Raw genomic sequence first — 22,751 nt, forward strand, 5'->3', positions numbered from 1 at the left:
TACCTATCTGGATTGGATCTTTATACACACAAACGACAACATCTGATTCATACTTACCCTACTGACCTGGATTGGATCGTTATATACACACAAACGACAACATCTGATTCCTACTTACCTTACCTACCTGGATTGGATCGTTATACACACAAACGACAACATCTGATTCCTACTTACCTCACTTACCTGGATTGGATCGTTACTTACCTGGGGATTCGGACATTCTGGTTCTGGGGGTGCCCCGGATGTCCCAGCACTCCAACTAGGACCTGAGGAAATACAAAATATTTAAAATCTCAACAAATATGCAAAAAACCAAAAAAAATTTAAAAAGAACATCAAATACCTGAAAAACCTTCTAAAAACATTGTTGTACCTGTTCGGACTCCATATAGGAGCCATACTTACCTTGGTTCACGGCTTAGTTCATAGTGCAATTAATAGTGAATTTTTTACAATAATTTTTTTTTTATATATATATATATATAATTTTCCAATATTGCATAATTATGTGATTTTTATTTGCAATTTTTCATATCAATTTTTATTTATCTCATTATTCACTATCAAAAGTTAATTAAAGGGTTAAAATTGTCGCTTGGGGCCATACATTGCTGCAGTGGTGTTTTTTAGTTGAGTTCTTTGGCTTTGCAAAAACTTTTTTGTTTTTCCCTGCCAGCCATGACTCCACCCTACTCTTCGCAGCCAATAGCCTCATTCGACATCTTACCACCGGAGGAGCAACAGCTCACGCATTGCACGAAAAAGCCGAATCTCAGACTTTATTTTGTCAGACAAGTCTTACGCCTGAAGAAGGTACAGAGAGTACCGAAACGTTGCGAAACAAGACTTGCAATTTCAAAACAACTTTTAGACTGTTATTTGCCCCCTTTTTTCACCCCTTTCCCTCTCTCCCTTTGAGTTGGTGCCGTGGTGAGCTGGTCTTCCACGAGGCGAAAAGTCTTTTTACATTTCGCTTATTTACGTTTAGTTTTACAAGCCTAAGTTTCTTAGCTAGTTTGTACAACTCCCCACCTTGGAGTTTTTTCATCGTTCTTCGCAGAACCGCCCTTAGTTGTTTGTATATTTATCTTTTTGTCGAGTGTGCTTCGCACTCTCGGCCATTTTGAGTACATCCGGTCCGGGCGGAAGTGCGCTGCACAGCGGGCGGAAGCTCTCCGGCGTCCCCTTGTTTACGTTTTGTTTCACAAGCCTAAGTTTCTTAGCTAGCTTTTACAACTCCCCACCTTGGAGTTTTTTCATCGTTCTTCGCAGAACCGCCCTTAGTTGTTTGTATATTTATCTTTTTGTCGAGTGTGCTTCGCACTCTCGGCCATTTTGAGACATCCGGTCCGGGCGGAAGTGCGCTGCACAGCGGGCGGAAGCTCTCCGGTGTCCTCTTGTTTCATCCTATTTATACTACATTTTATTTATTTTCCTTTTACCTTACCTACCTGAGTTTCCATCATAGTTTTAGCCCACCCACTTTAATTTATTACACCAAAAAATACACGTATTTACCAACAATGGCGGCGTGGGAGGACGAGGAGTGGCACCTGGTCCGTCCCCGCGGACGGAAACAGCGCCCGCAGCGCGAAATGGTTCCGCCTCCTCGACCCCCGCCTGAGAACAGCCGCTATCACGGTCAAAACAGCCGTTTTGAGGACCGCTTCCACCACCCTCCCCGAAGAACATATGCGGAGGTGGCTCAGGGGTGTCCTGATAATTTTTTCGGCGGCCATTTTCGCCCCTACGGTGACACACGTCGCCGTGATTATGACGCACGTGGGATGCGCGACAGCGCCCCACAGTGGCGAAACAACGGCACTACACGCCAAAATCATAATAATTTTTTCAGAGGCTTCCAACCTCAACATTCCAATTTTTCAGGACATGATATGCCCCCTCAAAATAGGGTACATTTCCCTCCCACCCACCCTGGTCCTCCCAACCCCAGGGAGACTTATAGGGTTTATCAGAGGGGGAATAAGCACAAACCAGCACGGGGAAAACGCCCCAACAATAATAATAATAAAAAAACAGACAGGAATAATGACACACGTCCCCCCAGGGCATCTCACCCTGATAACCAGGACTCTGATTTTAGCGCAATTGCTAAAATGATGTATAACATCATCAAAATAGTACACCATTTAAAAAATGTCAGCAAAGAACACCAACCACAAACCATCACTAGGATGGAACTTACCTTGACGACGGGAATTCGACCAGCCGTCACCAACCCCGACACAGAAGACCTGATCATGGGAAATGCCAAAAATTGGGCATACACCACGGTCCTAATTCTCCGGCAACACTATAATAAAGCACTCCAATTAGAAGTGGATAAACTGGGGGGTTTTATTGCACAGAACTGGAAAGCCCCATTCCAGGTGGCCAAGGCGTGGGCCAAGGCACACTTGGGGCGCAGGCTGACGGCCGACACGCTCCGGCAGGCCGAGTCTCAAGTGGACTCGGTCTGGGTGGACACCCGTGCCGTTGAGGAGGTGGTGCGCCCTGCGCGGCTCCGACGGGCCGGGTCTCGAAGGGGCTCGGTCTCGTTGGACAACCGTGTGGTCATGGAGGTGGTGCACCCCACACTGCCCCCGCCGGTCCTGATACCACCTGCCGCTGCGCACGCCACGGTGGCCACCATGACCGACCCCGTCGGCGGTGAGTGGTCCCCTGAAGTAGAGCAGGATTTGGGCCCGCGGGGACAGGTGACTCCTGTCCCCTTCCCGGTCTTATCGCCTTCCTCTCCGGCTGCCGAACCATCTACGGCCCAGAGAGCGGCACGACCTCGCAGGCCTTGCAGCAGACCGGCCGACGACGCTATCGTCGAGGCTCCCTTGGTCCGGCCACTGGGACCGCGACCACGGGTCGGGACTGACACTGGGGTCCTTCCTGCGGTCTCCGATACGCCACCCCGCTCAGTTCCACCTGTTGAGCACAGTACGTCGGTTTTGGTACATGGGGAGCAGAATGTGCGGGGGACTCCTGGCCAGCCAGAGACTGACCAACACTTACCTGAGAAGCAGGGGTTACCTGCGTCGGAACGGTCTTCCCCTGACACGCCTCCACACTGGTACATACTCTACCCTGACCTGTCGCAAGAACCCCTCCTGGACGCGCCCATCCCGGACGCATCCCCCCCGGACACGCCTCTCCCGGACGCGCCCCTCTCGGACACTCATCTTCCGGACGCGCCCCTCCTGGACGCGCCCATCCCGGACTCACCCTTCCCAGACACGCCTCTCCCGGACGCGTCCCTCCCGGACACGCCTCTTCCGGACGCTCCCCTACCGGACGCGCCCCGCCCGGAGACGCCTCTTCCGGGCTTGTCACCAAGTTGGTGCCAATTGTTTTCTGGAAGGCAGAAAACAACAAAAACAGTCACTTCGGCTTCTCAGCCGACAGAAGACAATATTACGACGCAGGGTACCACGCCAACGAGTCCGCACACTCCCAGGAAGCCCACCAGACACATCAGCACAAATCGAAGGAAGATGGATTGGCACCTGTCTGTCGGCAGGAAGGTCCTGGTGATCGGTGACTCCAACATCAGTCGCCTTCCACCCACCCGTCACCCGGACCTCCAGATTGACAGCTACCCGGGGGCCAAATTTCTCCACGCAGAGGCCATCCTGCAAAAAACGGCAGTGAGTCCTGAGGTGGAGAAGGTCATCCTAGCATTCGGCATCAACCATAGGGAGCAAAAACCCAAGGTTACCACCCTCAAACAGCTCCTAAGGGCCCTTAAAGCGGCCAGAACGGCCTTCCCAAATGCCGAAATCTCTATCCCCCTCCTCAATTTCTCTGAATCCCTGCCCGAGGAACACAAGGCCAACCTCCGCATGATCAACACCTACATCAAAGACCGCCACAACTTCATCCCGACACTCGCCAACGAGGAGTTCGCTACAGGGAGGGACAAGATCCACTGGACCCATGACACAGCCAAGAAAATGATGGAGCACTGGCTTCGCTATTTAAACTTGACCTCCCCAAAATCCCGACCTCTCGGGGGGGGAACATAAACACAAACAAAAACATTGTAAATTTAACAAAACATTTCAGACTTACCTCCTCGCAGCGCTCCCTCCTTGACAAGGGCCTCAGTTTCATCCCGTCCACCAGCCTCAGTCCCGAGTGGCACCATCAGGTAAAATTCGACCTGCAAGAATACCACAGGAGGGTCAAACTTGCAGTTTTTTATGAAAAGCAAGGGTCCCTCGGGCCGCGACCTTTCACTCCGAGGTCCGAATGGGAGCCCTCACCGGGACTGCTTCCTCCAGAGGTCCACACGCTGGTCCTGGCGGACGAGCACCCAACGCTCCTATCGGGTTGCGCCCTCGCGGTCGCGCCCAACCTGACGCGGGACGAAACGGAGGCCCTGCAGAGTCTGAAAAACAACAATAACATAGTAATTAAACCGGCAGACAAGGGTAGCGCAGTGGTAATTATGGACAGGTCTCAATATGTCTGGGAGGGCACCAGACAATTGAGTGACACCACTTATTATAAATCATTGGCCGCGCCCATCTACCCCGAAACTATCCCTATGATAGAAAGCATAATTCAAAATTTATTGAAAAAGCGATTTATAAATGACAAACAAAAGACCTACCTCTTGGGCGAATCGGAGCCCCGCCCCCGCAGGTTCTACTTGCTCCCCAAGATCCACAAGGAACGACACAAGTGGAGCCGACCACACGAGATACCCCCGGGCAGGCCCATTGTGTCCGACTGCGGCAGTGAAACCTACCGGACGGCGGCGCTCTTAGATCATTTTTTGACCCCACTCTCCATCAAACATGAGAGCTACCTCAAAGACACCTACGATTTTATAGAAAAGGTAAAAAATATTGTTATTCCCCAAGAGGCCATATTATTCACTATAGACATAGATAGTTTATATACCAATATAGATATAGACCAGGGCATCCAAGCCGTAAAAAACATATTCTATAAATATCGAGATGTTAGCAGACCAGAAAAAGAACTTCTGCAACTTCTCGATATTAACCTGAGGAGGAATGACTTTGAGTTCAACGGCCGATTTTTTCTACAAATCAAGGGCACGGCCATGGGTAAGAAATTCGCTCCAGCCTATGCGAACATCTTTATGGCAGAATGGGAGACCTCTGCCCTGGCTGCCTGCCCAATTAGGCCCCTCCATTATTTACGCTACTTGGATGATATCTGGGGGGTTTGGACTCATTCCATGGAGGAATTTGAGGTGTTCCGCCACACCCTGAACACCCACAACCCCAGTATCACCATCAAGTGTACCACCAGCCCCACGTCAGTGGATTTCCTTGATACTACCACCTTCAAGGGTCCGGACTTCACCTCCACCCACCATTTGGACATCAAGGTCTTCTTTAAAGAGACGGACACCCATGCCCTCCTCCACAAAACCAGCTTCCACCCCCGACACACCTATGCGGGTTTGGTGAAGTCCCAACTTTTGAGGTTCCACCGGATCTGCACCAGACGGGAGGACTTTGTGACGGCCACGGGAGCCCTGTTCACTGCCCTGAGGAAGAGAGGGTATTCCAGGTCCTTCCTCAGGAGACAGTTCAGGTGCTTCCTGGACCCGAAAGGGCCTCCCCCTGGCGAGCACATGATCCCCCTCATCACTACCTTCTCGCCTGCAGCGGTACAGGTTACCAGAAGGGTGAAGGAGAATTTTGGTACCTTTATCGAGAAGAGCGGCAAACTCAAGGACCATTATCTTGTCTCCGCTTACCGCAAAAATCCCAGCCTGGGCGATCTGCTGGTCAGGGCTCGGATCAGCTCTGCCGGAGATCCGCCCCCGGCTCGGAGCAGCGCTCCCTTGCGGCAAATCCCGTGGCTGGTCAATCGCCACAGCGGGAAGGTCTTTCGACCGCTGTGCAGAGGGGACGGGCAGACCCAAAACTGCATATATGTCATCCTCTGCCAGCGTTGCCACATCATGTATGTTGGGGAAACGGGCAACACCATCGCCACCCGTTTCCACCAGCACAAACACAATATCGTCCGGCGGAAGAACACCACCACCTACCTCGTGCAACATTTCATCCGGCACGGGTGGGCTTCTGTCCGGGCGTGTGTGGTCCAGGCCAACTCCAGATGGAGTGTCGCCCAACGGAGGCGGGCGGAACGCCTCTGGATCAACAAACTGGGGACCAGACACCCGGGGGGCCTCAACGAGGCGTGAGTGCGAGCCCGCTGGACCACAGACGGACCGTGCACACCCTTCTTTTTTATTTTTTCCTTATGCCTAAACCTAACCCTAACCCTAATCCTAACCCCACCCCCAACCCTAGCCCTAACCCTAACCAACTCTTTTCTTTATGCCTAACCCTAACCCTAATCCTAAACCTAACCCTAACCCTAACCCTAACCCCAACCCTAACCCCAACCCTAACCCTAACCCTAACCCTAACCCTAACCCTAACATTCCCGTTTTTTCCCTTCTTTATTTTTCCCATATCCCCCAACCCCCCCCTCTTCCCTAACCCTAACCATTCCCTTCTCCTTACCTAAAACCTACCCCCCAACCCTAACCCTAACCCTAACCCTAACCCCTAACCCTAACCCCTAACCCTAACCCTAACCCTAACCCTAACCCAACCCCCTAACCCTAACCCTAACCCTAACCCTACCCTAACCCTAACCCTAACCCTAACCCTACCCTAACCCTAACCCTAACCCTAACGCTAACCCTAACCCTTACCCTAACCCTAACCCCTAACCCTAACCCTAACCCTAACCACCTACTCTCCCTCGGCCGTGCGGGTCGCCAGGAAGGTCAAAGACCACTTCCGGACCTTTGTGGAGAGTAGCGGGAGGCTGCCGGGGCGCTACGTGGTGCCGGCCTACCGTAAGAACCCCAACTTGAATGATCTGTTGGTCAGGGCCAGGGTCAGCTCATTGAGAGACCCGCCCTCCACTAGGAGGGACACCCTTGTCCGCCACTCACCATGGTTGGTGAACCCCCATAACCGCAAGGTTTTCCAGCCGTTGTGCCGTGGCGGCCGACACACCCGGAACTGTGTGTACGTGATTCGGTGCCAACGATGTGGCGATATGTACGTGGGCGAGACGGGCAATACCTTAGCTAGGAGATTCGCCCAACACAAGTACAACATCGTTAGGCAAAAAAATACCAACACTCACCTGGTTCAGCATTTTGTTCGACACGGGTGGTCTTCCGTCCGGGCGACTGTCGTAGAGACGGATCCCAAATGGAGCCTCGCCCAACGCCACCGGGCGGAGCTCCTTTGGATCTCCAAATTGGGCACCAGACATCCGGGGGGCCTAAATGAGGTGTGAGTGTGAGCTCGTTGGATTGTGACGGACAGTGCACATTCCCGTTTTTCCCTTCTTTATTTTTCCCATATCCCCCACGCCCCCTCTTCCCTAACCCTAACCATTCCCTTCTCCTTACCTAAAGCCTACCCCCAAACCTAACCCTAAACCCTAACCCTAACACCTAACCCTAACCCCCCCCCCAAACCCCCCCTCTAACCCTAACCCCTAACCCCTAACATGTAGGTCTTGTCCTCTCCAAGGATTCTCATAGTCATTCACATCGACGTCACACTGGGGTGAGTTTTTCCTTGCCCTTATGTGGGCTTTGTACCGAGGATGTCGTTGTGGCTTGTGCAGCCCTTTGAGACACTTGTGATTTAGGGCTATATAAATAAACATTGATTGATTGATTGAGGTTTTAACTTCAGAAATCGACATTATATATAAAAATTGTTGCTTGCAGCATAATAGTGTTGACAAACATGTCTAAGGGTGTGGAGATGTCCCCATTCACAATAAAAGAGTTGTTGTAAAACTGTATAAAGAGACACAAACTAAATGTCAAATAAACACTACTAAGTAACTACATTTCCATAAATGTTTGCTGCATAACATGTTTTCACACATACACACAATAGCATGTAAAGAGTGCTCATAAAGTGATGTAAATAGCCCATGTAACACTCAAAGCCACACATGAATAAGATTGACATTTCCAAACATTGCACCCTCCCTCAGAGGAGTGAGCTAGCGAGCAAAGAAGCTGCATGCTAAGTAGCAACAAGCTAAAGAGTAGAACAAGCTATTGTTGCACAGTACTATTTCTACATTTACACAACGTCTTCATGTCACTCATAAAACAGACACAGGACTTACAATGTTTCCAAGGCACTTTGTGGGAAGAAACACCAAACTTGGAGCGCTGAAACACGCAAAGCTGTCTCGTGTGTAAACGAGCGGGCGTCTGACTGTCGTGCGGAGCTTGCCGGAAACTAGAAGAGAGAGCAACTCGCCTTCAAAATAAAGGTCCCTTCTCATTACCTGAAAATGTTACGTCACAGTAGATATCTTTATAAAAAAGTTTTCAAGTGACTTAATTGAACCCTTTTTTTTTTAATTGTATCATATTTTTTTATTATTTTTAATACTCTTTGTATTTGCTTTTATTTTATTTCCTTGACATGTTTTGTTCAACCTGATTGATGTGTAAAATTGTTGAAAATAAAAAAAGCATTTGACAAGGGTTAGGGTGATAACATATATAGTTCTGATGTTGTGGCCTCTGTTTATAATATACATTTTCGCTGGTTACTAATATATAGTCGAAAACTTCACTATAGTAATAGTAATTATATATCAAGGGCCGGGGTCCGCGCATGCGCAAGCCTTTTCTTTTCTATATATTGTGTTGTGAGATCAACCAGTGGGACTGACAGCTGTACCAGCGAGTTGAGAATAAACAGAGTTCACTTTATGAAGTATTACCCTCTGTCTGGTCATTCAACAGTCCTTACCTTTGATCGCCGACGCCATAAACGGATACGAACGAGGCGGAAGTCACGCCCATGGGCCCGCTTTTTCTTTTTAAAGAATAAGAAAAGATACAGACTAAATACATTTTTATTTTTTAAAAAGTGAACTATACCCAACCTTCGCTGACTTTTTTCAAACCATCCACACCCGCGACATTATTTTTTATAACAATTTCAGAGTGATATGACGACGGATGGGTCCCGGTTAGGTCCGGGCGAAAACAAAGACTGCAACGCCAGGTTCCGCCTTCAGATTGGTTCCGCCCAGAAGACGGCCATTAATACGACCCAGACGGCCTAAATACATTTTATTTTTTGAAAAGTGAACCTTAGCCGACCTTCAATGACTTTTTTACACCATCCACATGTAATGATAGTGTTTGACCACATGGTGGTAGTAAGAGTCTACAAATGACTAGGAACCAATATAGTATGTGTCAGGTAGGACTCTTTAGAGAGGTACACACCTTGTACGCACGAGTGTTGAAGTAGCGTTTGTAATATGTGATCGTGATTAAAAGACAGTTCTGCAAGTCATCCAACGATGTGTTATTTAAAACAATAACATAACACCACACCCGCGACATTATTTTTTATAACAATTTCAGAGTGATATGACGATGGATGGGTCCCGGTTAGGTCCGGGCGGAAACAAAGACCGCAACGCCAGGTTCCGCCTTCAGATTGGTTCCGCCCGGAAGACGGCCATTAATACGACCCAGACGGCCTAAATACATTTTATTTTTTGAAAAGTGAACCTTAGCCGACCTTCAATGACTTTTTTACACCATCCACACCCGCGACATTATTTTTTATAACAATTTCAGAGTGATATGACGACGGATGGGTCCCGGTTAGGTCCGGGCGGAAACAAAGACCGCAACGCCAGGTTCCGCCTTCAGATTGGTTCCGCCCGGAAGACGGCCATTAATACGACCCAGACGGCCTAAATACATTTTATTTTTTGAAAAGTGAACCTTAGCCGACCTTCAATGACTTTTTCAAACCATCCACACCCGCGACATTATTTTTTATAACAATTTCAGAGTGATATGACGACGGATGGGTCCCGGTTAGGTCCCGGTGGAAACAAAGACCGCAACGCCAGGTTCCGCCTTCAGATTGGTTCCGCCCAGAAGACGGCCATTAATACGACCCAGACGGCCTAAATACATTTTATTTTTTGAAAAGTGAACCTTAGCCGACCTTCAATGACTTTTTTACACCATCCACACCCGCGACATTATTTTTTATAACAATTTCAGAGTGATATGACGACGGATGGGTCCCGGTTAGGTCCGGGCAGAAACAAAGACCGCAACGCCAGGTTCCGCCTTCAGATTGGTTCCGCCCGGAAGACGGCCATTAATACGACCCAGACGGCCTAAATACATTTTATTTTTTAAAAAGTGAACCTTAGCCGACCTTCAATGACTTTTTCAAACCATCCACATCCGCGACATTATTTTTTATAACAATTTCAGAGTGATATGACGACGGATGGGTCCCGGTTAGGTCCCGGTGAAAACAAAGACCGCAACGCCAGGTTCCGCCTTCAGAATGGTTCCGCCCGGAAGACGGCCATTAATACGACCCAGACAGCCTAAATACATTTTATTTTTTGAAAAGTGAACCTTAGCCGACCTTCAATGACTTTTTTACACCATCCACACCCGCGACATTATTTTTTATAACAATTTCAGAGTGATATGACGACGGATGGGTCCCGGTTAGGTCCCGGTGGAAACAAAGACCGCAACGCCAGGTTCCGCCTTCAGATTGGTTCCGCCCAGAAGACGGCCATTAATACGACCCAGACGGCCTAAATACATTTTATTTTTTGAAAAGTGAACCTTAGCCGACCTTCAATGACTTTTTTACACCATCCACACCCGCGACATTATTTTTTATAACAATTTCAGAGTGATATGACGACGGATGGGTCCCGGTTAGATCCGGGCGGAAACAAAGACCGCAACGCCAGGTTCCGCCTTCAGATTGGTTCCGCCCGGAAGACGGCCATTAATACGACCCAGACGGCCTAAATACATTTTATTTTTTGAAAAGTGAACCTTAGCCGACCTTCAATGACTTTTTTACACCATCCACATGTAATGATAGTGTTTGACCACATGGTGGTAGTAAGAGTCTACAAATGACTAGGAACCAATATAGTATGTGTCAGGTAGGACTCTTTAGAGAGGTACACACCTTGTACGCACGAGTGTTGAAGTAGCGTTTGTAATATGTGATCGTGATTAAAAGACAGTTCTGCAAGTCATCCAACGATGTGTTATTTAAAACAATAACATAACACCACACCCGCGACATTATTTTTTATAACAATTTCAGAGTGATATGACGATGGATGGGTCCCGGTTAGGTCCGGGCGGAAACAAAGACCGCAACGCCAGGTTCCGCCTTCAGATTGGTTCCGCCCAGAAGACGGCCATTAATACGACCCAGACGGCCTAAATACATTTTATTTTTTGAAAAGTGAACCTTAGCCGACCTTCAATGACTTTTTTACACCATCCACACCCGCGACATTATTTTTTATAACAATTTCAGAGTGATATGACGATGGATGGGTCCCGGTTAGGTCCGGGCGGAAACAAAGACCGCAACGCCAGGTTCCGCCTTCAGATTGGTTCCGCCCGGAAGACGGCCATTAATACGACCCAGACGGCCTAAATACATTTTATTTTTTGAAAAGTGAACCTTAGCCGACCTTCAATGACTTTTTTACACCATCCACACCCGCGACATTATTTTTTATAACAATTTCAGAGTGATATGACGACGGATGGGTCCCGGTTAGGTCCGGGCGGAAACAAAAACCGCAACGCCAGGTTCCGCCTTCAGATTGGTTCCGCCCGGAAGACGGCCATTAATATGACCCAGATGGCCTAAATACATTTTATTTTTTGAAAAGTGAACCTTAGCCGACCTTCAATGACTTTTTCAAACCATCCACACCCGCGACATTATTTTTTATAACAATTTCAGAGTGATATGACGACGGATGGGTCCCGGTTAGATCCGGGCGGAAACAAAGACCGCAACGCCAGGTTCTGCCTTCAGATTGGTTCCGCCCGGAAGACGGCCATTAATACGACCCAGACGGCCTAAATACATTTTATTTTTTGAAAAGTGAACCTTAGCCGACCTTCAATGACTTTTTTACACCATCCACATGTAATGATAGTGTTTGACCACATGGTGGTAGTAAGAGTCTACAAATGACTAGGAACCAATATAGTATGTGTCAGGTAGGACTCTTTAGAGAGGTACACACCTTGTACGCACGAGTGTTGAAGTAGCGTTTGTAATATGTGATCGTGAAAAAGACAGTTCTGCAAGTCATCCAACGATGTGTTATTTAAAACAATAACATAACACCACACCCGCGACATTATTTTTTATAACAATTTCAGAGTGATATGACGATGGATGGGTCCCGGTTAGGTCCGGGCGGAAACAAAGACCGCAACGCCAGGTTCCGCCTTCAGATTGGTTCCGCCCGGAAGACGGCCATTAATACGACCCAGACGGCCTAAATACATTTTATTTTTTGAAAAGTGAACCTTAGCCGACCTTCAATGACTTTTTCAAACCATCCACATCCGCGACATTATTTTCTATAACAATTTCAGAGTGATATGACGACGGATGGGTCCCGGTTAGGTCCCGGTGAAAACAAAGACCGCAACGCCAGGTTCCGCCTTCAGATTGGTTCCGCCCGGAAGACGGCCATTAATACGACCCAGACAGCCTAAATACATTTTATTTTTTGAAAAGTGAACCTTAGCCGACCTTCAATGACTTTTTTACACCATCCACACCCGCGACATTATTTTTTATAACAATTTCAGAGTGATATGACGACGGATGGGTCCCGGTTAGGTCCGGGCGGAAACAAAGACCGCAACGCCAGGTTCCGCCTTCAGATTGGTTCCGCCCAGAAGACGGCCATTAATACGACCCAGACGGCCTAAATACATTTTATTTTTTGAAAAGTGAACCTTAGCCAACCTTCAATGACTTTTTTACACCATCCACACCCGCGACATTATTTTTTATAACAATTTCAGAGTGATATGACGACGGATGGGTCCCGGTTAGGTCCGGGCGGAAACAAAGACTGCAACGCCAGGTTCCGCCTTCAGATTGGTTCCGCCCGGAAGACGGCCATTAATACGACCCAGACGGCCTAAATACATTTTATTTTTTGAAAAGTGAACCTTAGCCGACCTTCAATGACTTTTGTACACCATCCACACCCGCGACATTATTTTTTATAACAATTTCAGAGTGGTATGACGACGGATGGGTCCCGGTTAGGTCCGGGCGGAAACAAAGACCGCAACGCCAGGTTCTGCCTTCAGATTGGTTCCTCCCGGAAGACGGCCGTTATTACGACCCATACGGCCGTTTTTCACAGCGGTTCCAGCATCCGCCTCGCAGAACTTATGTGGAGGTGACACGAGGACACCAAAGATCCCACTTTGGTGGTCAACCTCACCCACACTCGAACATACGCCGCTGTCACGCCAAATTTCTTCCCCCTACAAAAACCTTCCCCCCATTTACTTCCGGGGTCATTTTCTCAAACGTCATTTCCTTTTACTTACGTCATTGACAGCGATCGATAGAATCCAAATCTCCTGAAAATGGTGGTGTCACTGAATGACATTTGTCTTTATCTTTCCCAGGGGACTTATGTCAAACACCAGCAGGCTTCGAAAAATTCCAGGCGGAGTGTTAGGGAAAATTTCAGGCGGAGTGTTAGGGCCGCTGCTGGGAACTTCTGTCTTCGTGGTAACGTGCAAAAAATATTAATTAATATATAATTTTGTTAAATGTCTGTACTTTGACTCAGAGGTGGGTAGTAACGCGCTACATTTACTCCGTTACATCTACTTGAGTAACTTTTGGGATAAATTGTACTTCTAAGAGTAGTTTTAATGCAACATACTTTTACTTTTACTTGAGTATATTTATAGAGAAGAAACGCTACTTTTATCTCCATTCAGCTCGCTACTAGCTACTAATTTTTATCGATCTGTTAATGCACGCTTTTGTTTTGGTCTGTCAGACAGACCTTCATAGTGCCTGCGTTTCAACAAATACAGTCACTGGTGACGTTCACTCCGTTCCACCAATCAGATGCAGTCACTGGTGACGTTGGACCAATCAAACAGAGCCAGGCGGTCACATGACCTGACTTAAACAAGTTGAAAAACTTATTGGGGTGTTACCATTTAGTGGTCAATTGTACGGAATATGTACTGTACTGTGCAATCTACTAATAAAAGTTCCAATCAATCAATCAAAAGTGTGAAGGAAAAAAGACCCTTTTTTATTTCAACCGTACATCCCGTCAAAAGCCTAAAGACTGACTGCACAGTTCCTGTCTTCACAATAAAAGTGCCGCTCCATCGCGCCTGCGCTTTCAAAATAAGAGTCTCCGAAAGCCTGCGCAAACAAGCTAGCAAGCTACGGAGTTTGCCGCCAATGTATTTGTTGTAAAGTGGATAAAAACGAATATGGAAGCTGGACAAATAAGATGCCAAAAACCAACCACTTTCATGTGGTATTAGACAGAAAGGAGGAACTTTTTTTCTCCTCCATTTGAAAACGTGGACGTTTGTCATCACTACTGTCTGATTACAATCAATGCAAGTCATCAGAATCAGGTAATACACCAACTTATATTCTTGTCTTCATGAAAGAAAGGAATCTATATGTGTTAAACATGCATGTATATTCATTAAAACACCTTTAACATGTAAACAAAAACGGCAAAAAAATAAATATAAATTATATACTGCATATATCAATGTATGTATATATATATATATATATATATATATATATGTGTGTGTGTATATGTATATATGTGTGTGTGTGTGTGTGTGTGTATATATATATATATATATATATATATATATTAAGGCTGCAGCTAACGATTATTTTTCTATCGATTAATCTATAGATTATTTTTTTCGATTAATCGGTTAATCTATAGATTATTTTTTTTCGATTAATCTATAGATTATTTTTCCTTTTACCGATTATTTTTTTATTTAAAATGAAGATGAAAAAATAAATTTAGGCCAGTTTTTTCAAAAGGCATGACTTATTTACAAAAAAAAAGTATGGCCACTCAGTCAACATTGACAACAACATGACAAAATATTCTGTAACAATGTAAACATTTAAAACTTTTAACATTTAACAAAATTAAAAGTAGCTTATTTGCTTTTTAATGTGCAAATATAAAAGTAAACATCCAGTGCAAATCTTAATATTCTGCAATAGTATAAGCATTTCAAAAGTAAAAGTATTGCTTATTTTGCTTTAAAATGTACAAAAATAAAGATAAACATCCAATACAAAAAAGTGCAAAACGAAATATTCTGTAACAGTGTAAACATTTCAACAAAAGTAAAAGTATTGCTTATTTTGCTTAATAACACAACAATGATAGTATGATTAAAGTGAAAGTTAATTGTTGGTTTGTACATAGTATATGTAACTGTTAATGTTGTAAAAGGTATTTGCACAACTAATTAACGTTAGCGTCTTTGTAAACACTGAACAGGCACGCCAAACGCGCCTCTCAGAGCGAAACGGTGTTTTAGTTTATGAATTTACAACGCAGATACAAATGACACATTCATGTTTTTGTGTAATGATGACAACGTATACTCACGCGGACGATTGACTAGTTACTCACGCGGACGATTGACTAGTTGATGGTGATGGCAAGAACGCTGTCGGGTGTTTTCTTTTCAAATGTTCCTTCATAGCCGTTGTGCTGCTATGATAGGCCATTTCAGCTCGACACAGTGTGCATACAACAACTGTCAAGTGTTTTGCTTTTTTCGCTGTGCTTATCCCACACTTGAAGGGATGTACCAATGCTGAATGTGGCTTCTGGATTTCACTCAAAAGACCAGACCGTAGTTACTTTTTCCTTTTATTTTCCTTTAGTTTGCAACAGTTTTTCCAACGAAGAAACAGCTTCTTTTTTCTTCTTTAGTCTTTTTAGCAGTCTTTAGCAATGTTAGTAGACTTTAGTAGACTTTAGTTTTTTTAGCTGTCATTAGCTGTCTTTAGTAGCCTTTAGCTTCTTTAGTAGCCTTTAGCTTCTTTAGTAGGTGAAAAACCTTTAAGGACAAAACACCACAAGATTAACATGCTGTAAAAAATCAATCAATTATCAATCCCATAATTTACAATTATTAATTAGGCAATCAAACTCTTAACCATTAAACAAGTGCAAGAAAATGGACACATCTTTTCCCTTTAAGTTAAAACAGATTTTAAATAAATTGTCTCAACATAAATGCACCAAGATACATATAAAATACATTTAACACCAGAAACACAATAGATAAATGCAGCAGAAAACCCAATATGCAAATACATAAATACCTAAGCAATTAACCACCTATTTAGATACATATTTAAAATCCATATTCAATATAAATATATTATTAAATTAGCAGTGAAACACTCAATCTTAAACGCCGTCTACTGGTAGAAAAATGCCCCTTTTTCTATGCCCTCACCAGCAGCCAATGATCCAACACAGTTAAATCCAACACTTTAAGTTGAGCGACTTCACCCTCCTGATGAAGCAAACTGCTCCAACATTTATCAAACTAAGCAAAGAATATCAACACTTCCTTACTAAACAACAGTTACACAAAACACCGTGTGTATTTAGCCTCCAGACTAAGCACGCTACATGCACCCCCCCCCCCCCACCCCCATCTCACCAGCGCAACAGGTGCGCCACACCCACAAAGACAAGTAAAGTGCAATCCTACCGGCTGTCCGTTCAGCTATTGGTTTTGGTACACTTTTGGCACAACTCTGGGTTTTCTGTAACGAACTAAACCTTTTTCCACTCTGCGCTTGCGTCTTTTGTACTCCTTGATTTGACACAGCGGTCTAATTACCGGGCTCGCGCACCAGCAGATGAGACGGGAGCGCGCCGCGTTATACCTGCGCGTGAACGTAAACTGATCGGTTCTGATCATATAAGCCGACTGGCCGAAATAATGCCGAATTATATACATTTCCTGGGGTTGCCTAGGTGAATAGGGATGCGGATGTGCTCTAAGATCAAATATAATTTTATTAAGTGGGGTTTGGCTGGTTGCTCAGCAGCCACGGTTGCGAGCTCGCGCTTCAGCTGACGAGACAGCTGTTCGCCGCTAAAACATTATTAGGCTGTTTATTGAAATACTCCCACACTTTTGACGACTTTCGGCGTGCTTTTTTCCCCTCGCTCGCACCGCTCGCATCGTCTGCTTTGCGCTCCGCCATGACGGTAGTGTGACGTAAATATGCGACGCATCGACGCACAAAAACGGCGTCGACGTATTTACGTAACCGATGAAGGCGACTACGTCGACGCGTCGTTTCAGCCTTAATATATATATATATATATATATATATATATATATATATATATGTGTATATGATATGTGTGTATATGTTACTCATAAGTTACTCAGTACTTGAGTAGTTTTTTTACAACATACTTTTTACTTTTACTCAAGTAAATATTTGGGTGACTACTCCTTACTTTTACTTGAGTAATAAATCTCTAAAGTAACAGTACTCTTACTTGAGTACAATTTCTGGCTACTCTACCCACCTCTGCTTTGACTCAAGTTAATTTGTCCGATTAATACAGACGTTTTGTTTACGCTATATTATAAAAAATAAAAAAAAACAAGTATCCTTCCAGCGACGGGCAGTCAAAGCCGAAGTGTTAGCAATCGCTGTCAATGACGTAAGAGGAAATGACGTAAATAAAAGGAAATGATGTAAGAAAAATGACCCCGGAAGTAAATGGGGGAAGGTATTTGTAGGGGGAAGAAATTTGGCGTGACACCGCCATTATGGGGACGAACAGCAGGTGCGCCACAGCGCCCCCCAGCGGCATTTATGGAGCAGCGCACGCCCAGCTTTGATTGATTTATTTAAACTTATTGGTAGATTGCACAGTACAGTACATATTCCGTACAATTGACCACTAAATGGTAACACCCCAATAAGTTTTTCAACTTCTTTAAGTCGGGGTCCACGTTAATCAATTCAACAGAGCATGGGCTTTGCGCCTCAATTTTTTCATCCTCAGGCATATTTTATGCCTGAAAACTTATCTCAAAGGCGTCCCCACAATCCTACTCGTTCCAAGAGGATTGACATTGACAGCCTTTATACAAATATTGACATGGACGAGGGTTTTCAGGCTGTCAAAAATGTATTTTACAGGTACATGGACGTCAGCAGGCCCGAAAGGGAGCTCTTGCAGCTCTTCCAAATGAATTTGAGGAGAAATGACCTTGAATTTGATGCTCATTTCTACCTCCAGATGAAGAGCACTGCTATGGGCAAGAAATTAGCACCGGCCTATGCCAACGTTTTCATGGCAGAGTGGGAGACCTCTGCCTTGGCCGCTTGCCCTAACCCTGCCCCCGTCTCATTTCTATGCTTTTATTCTTGATAGCAGAATAATGTCAAATATCAGACAATAGAGAATAAAGCAACATCCAGCTATTATCAACACCCATATTTGGCATTTTGACACATTGGCAGCATTGGTATTGTAAATAGAATGTATACATGCATATGTATATATGACATATATTTCAATGTATCATTGTAAAGATGAATGGACATGGAAATGATCTCATCCAAAGGTATTGTATAAGTAAAGAAGAGCAGGCAGCAGCTCACACATTGTCATACTTTGTAACGTATGTAGTGCTCATTCAGTACGCTTTGTGACAAGCGACTCAAGTGACCCGATTCACTTCAGTGAGTGACTCATTGCTCCTGGAGTCAGACAAAAAGAACCAGGTGTACCATCACTCTGCCAACTTGGGTAATGCTGCCACCCGCTGTCGTAAAGTGAAAGTGCACCTTGCTTTTTGGCTATGCTTAACACACAATTTCATCACTGCAAGCCTCATTGCAAGTGCACATCACTACTCATCATCATTGTCATCATCATTAAAGATTCTTCAAAAGTCACAATTATAAGAGACCCTGACTACAAAATAGATGATACAAATATCATCTGATATCAATCAATTAATGTGTTGATATAGAAACCTGCCTACAATATTGATAATACAAGTATGACTTGTGCTGGAATGAATGAATGAATGAATGAAATAAGTTTATTTCGGTCATATAATCAACCATCAGCCATTAACCATTTTGTGTGACCAGTTTAAGAGTACAAACTATACATATTTAACAATCATACACATTTACACACAAAAGGAAAAGAAAAGAAAAAGCATGACCGAAAAAGGAATAGGCTGAAGCCAAAGCTTATATTTGCCTATCCTAAGCCTTCACTGTAAATAAGATTACCTGGAACATCACCGTTAAAAAGAAAAAAATCAAAATCAATGGGTTGAAAGTAATTGTTACTTATCATTTTCAATTATTTCACCTTTAAATGTTTTCTTAAGCCTTAACAAATAAGTACATGTCTTCAACTCATCACTGAGCTTGTTCCACCATTTAACTCCTAAAACTGAAATACATTTGTATTTAATATTAGTTCTTGCTTTACCTATTTCAAAAATCAATATCCCCGTAAATTATAGTTTTCTCCTCTTAATTGAAATTAGCTAAGAATACAAGCTGGAAGGCTGTTCTTTACTCGAAACATAATTTCCATTGTTTTTAAAAAGACTATCTGAAAATTTTAACGCATTATAACTTATAAATAATGGATTGGTATGTTCATAGTAGCACACTTTGTGCATTATTCGAATGACCCTTTTTTGGAGTTAAATTATTGGGTCTATGTTTGTTCTATAAACATTTCCCCAAACTTCAACACAATATGTTAAATATGGAAAAATAAAAGAATAATATAGCATATGCAGACATTTCTTATTCAGCATGTGTTTTACTTTATAAAGAATGGCAATGGATTTGGATATTGTTCCCTTTATATATTCAATATGCGGTTTCCAACATAATTTATGATCAATTATTATTCCCAAGAATTTAGTTTCATATACTCTATCAATTTCCACTTGATTTAATTTTAATTTTGCTTCACAATTTGTTCTTGCACCACTAAACACCATAAATTTAGTTTTCTTATCATTTAATGATAACTTATTGATATCAAGCCATTTTTTTAGCTGAATCAACTCAACCTCTATTACTTCCTTCAAGTCTTCTCCTGAACAATATACATTTGTATCATCTGCAAACATCATACATTTACATTTATTAGATACTGAACAAATATCATTTAAATATAGTATAAATAACTTAGGTCCCAATACCGAGCCTTGTGGAACCCCACAAGTTACTCTTCTTGGCTGTGATTTAGTCTTATTAATTTCCACATATTGAGATCTATTACTTAAATAACTACTTAACCACTGTTGTGAAACACCTCTTATGCCATAATTTTACAATTTTTGCAGAAGTAAGGAATGATGGATTGTGTCAAAAGCTTTACATAAGTCAATAAATACTCCAACAATGTGTTGCTTTTTTTCTATTGCTGTAGCTACGTTTTCTACAAAGTGCATCACCGCTAGGGATGTAGATGGATTACTCCTGAAGCCATACTGATGGTCATTCAGTAGCTCATGTTTGTTTGTCAATCAACTTATCAAGTCCATTTACAAATCATTTCTCAAGAATTTTTGCACATTGAGGTAGTAGAGACACAGGTCTATAATTTGAGACCATATGTTTATCACCATTTTTATAAATCGGACTGACTTTAGCAATTTTCATTTTGTCAGGAAAAGTTCCAGATGATAAAGATGTATTACATATGTGAGTAAACGGCTTCAGGACACAATCCATCACTTCTTTAACAAGTGACATATCCACGTTGTTACTATCGACAGATTTTTAGTTTTTAAACGTTCTTACCACTTCTAAAACATCACTTTCACAAACTCGGCCAAGAAACATTGAATTTAATGTCAGATACACTCTTTAACTTTTTCTCATCATTCATATTAGAAATAATATTTTTTGCCAAATTTGGGCCAACATTCACAAAAAACTTATTGAATTCCTCAGCTATTTCTTCTATATTTTCAATAATTGAGTTGTCATCTTTTACCAGATAAGCTGTAAAATGCTTTTTGCTAGATTTTATTAATCATAGTATTAAGCACATTCCAGGTTTCAATGATATTATTTTTATGTTTATGCAGCAATTGTTCATAATAGTTTTTTTGTTGCAGCCTCCGATACATGTCACTGTTTTTATACTTTTTATATTTGTCCTCATTTTCCTTTGTTTGATGCTTAATAGATTTTTTCTAAAGCCTTTTTTTACAGGCTTTTACTAAACCCTTTGTTATCCATGGTTTATCCCTCTTTTTAGTATTTTGCTTATATTCTCTCACTGGACAATGACGGTCATAAAGTGTCAGAAATATATCCAGGAATGTATCGTATGCTTCATTAGTATCCTCCACAAAAACATTTTGACAATCCTGATTTAAAAGATCAGCCTTGAATGCCTTAACTGCTTCTGGTGATTTTATTCTAACAAAGTTATTTATTTGTCTTTTTGTTTGTAAGTTTGGCTCCTTGTTCATTTGGATCACTGTAAAGACAGGCAAGTGATCACTTACATCAGTCACCAAGAGTCCACTTTTTCTATTCCCAACAAATACATTTATAAAAATATTGTCAATCAGTGTTAAGCTGTCCTTTGTTATTCTGCTAGGTTTTACAATTAGTGGAAAGAAACTCAAGCTAAACATCAGATTAACACAATCAGTGGTTTTCATGTGATGATCAATCAATGTTGAAGTCACCACAAATCAAGATCACCTTATCATTATGTCTTTCATATAACTCAAAAATGTTCTTATTAAATTGATCAATGCATGATCCTGGAGTTCTATTAATACAACTAATTACTATGTTTTTGGATCTTTCAACACTTATTTCAATAGTTACACATTCCATCAGATTGTCAATAGCAGTTGTCATGTCAGCAATCAGCCTCCATTTGAGAGAGGACATCACAAACAATACAACACCTCCTCCCCTTTTGTTCATCCTGTTTTGCCAAAACATTTCATATCCCTCTAATCCATCCACTAATTCCTTACTATCACTCAACCAAGTCTCTGAAATTGCTATTATGGTAAACCTTTGCTGTATTTGTTTAAGATACTCTTTCATTTTGGAAAAGTTACTGTAAAGACTCCTGCTGTTGAAATGAATCACAGAAAAGCCTTCCATTTGAACATTTGAATGAAACTGTTCTTCAGTATAATACTCACAGTCCACATTAGAGTCCTGATAGAAGTGAATATCTGGGTCCATGTTCTTTTCTAACTCATAGCATTTATGATCATGAAAGCGAAAGACTTGAATTTTGTGCAGCTCATTTGTTCTTCCATCATGTTGGTTGTCCACACTGTTTCTCTGCACACAGTACACATTGTACACTGTACATTGTCCACTGTTTCTCTGCACACAGTACACAGCCAACAAGGAAAATTATTCCACTTGTTTATCATCATCATCTTTTTCATTGATATTGTTCAAGTTTCTTCAAGTCTCTGACCACTAATACCTTTGCTTGTTCTGGTGGACCATTCAATCTGATCATTACTTTACAGTTCCTTGTCCACGTGTCCTGGATTTGCCTTCCCTTTTTCAATATCCTGGCTTGTCTTTCAATTTCTGCGTTTCTCTTTGTGAGGTGCTCATTTACATACACTCCAGTACCTATCTAATTTTTTCCCAGCTTAAGCATTTCAATTTTATGTTTTCTACTCACAAAACGGATGATGATGTTGGATCTGTTGTTTTGTTTCAGTGGAATGGTGTGGCATGCAGCTATACTTGAACTGCATACAGGAATATTGA

At 43.1% G+C, this 22,751-nt stretch overlaps 1 protein-coding gene across 3 annotated transcripts; it reads right to left on the bottom strand.

Moving 5' to 3' along the window:
• Positions 1-3,352: 3,352 nt before the first annotated feature.
• Positions 3,353-6,281, bottom strand: LOC140679670 (uncharacterized). Of its 3 annotated transcripts, XM_072915525.1 has the most exons (5): positions 4,628-6,281; positions 4,245-4,402; positions 4,084-4,174; positions 3,519-3,644; positions 3,353-3,366 (listed from the first exon to the last, which is right to left on the bottom strand). In XM_072915525.1, the coding sequence occupies exon 1, from the start codon at positions 6,059-6,061 to the stop codon at positions 5,306-5,308; it is 756 nt and encodes a 251-aa protein (XP_072771626.1). In that variant the 5' UTR covers positions 6,062-6,281; the 3' UTR covers positions 3,353-3,366; positions 3,519-3,644; positions 4,084-4,174; positions 4,245-4,402; positions 4,628-5,305. The 3 variants fall into 3 exon arrangements, with proteins under 3 accessions (XP_072771626.1, XP_072771625.1, XP_072771624.1); XM_072915524.1 differs by having other exon boundaries at positions 4,278-6,281; XM_072915523.1 differs by having other exon boundaries at positions 4,245-6,281.
• Between the last annotated feature and the right edge of the window lie 16,470 nt (positions 6,282-22,751).

The sequence above is a fragment of the Nerophis lumbriciformis genome, linkage group LG21, assembly GCF_033978685.3.
Source record: "Nerophis lumbriciformis linkage group LG21, RoL_Nlum_v2.1, whole genome shotgun sequence".
NCBI lineage: Eukaryota > Metazoa > Chordata > Actinopteri > Syngnathiformes > Syngnathidae > Nerophis > Nerophis lumbriciformis.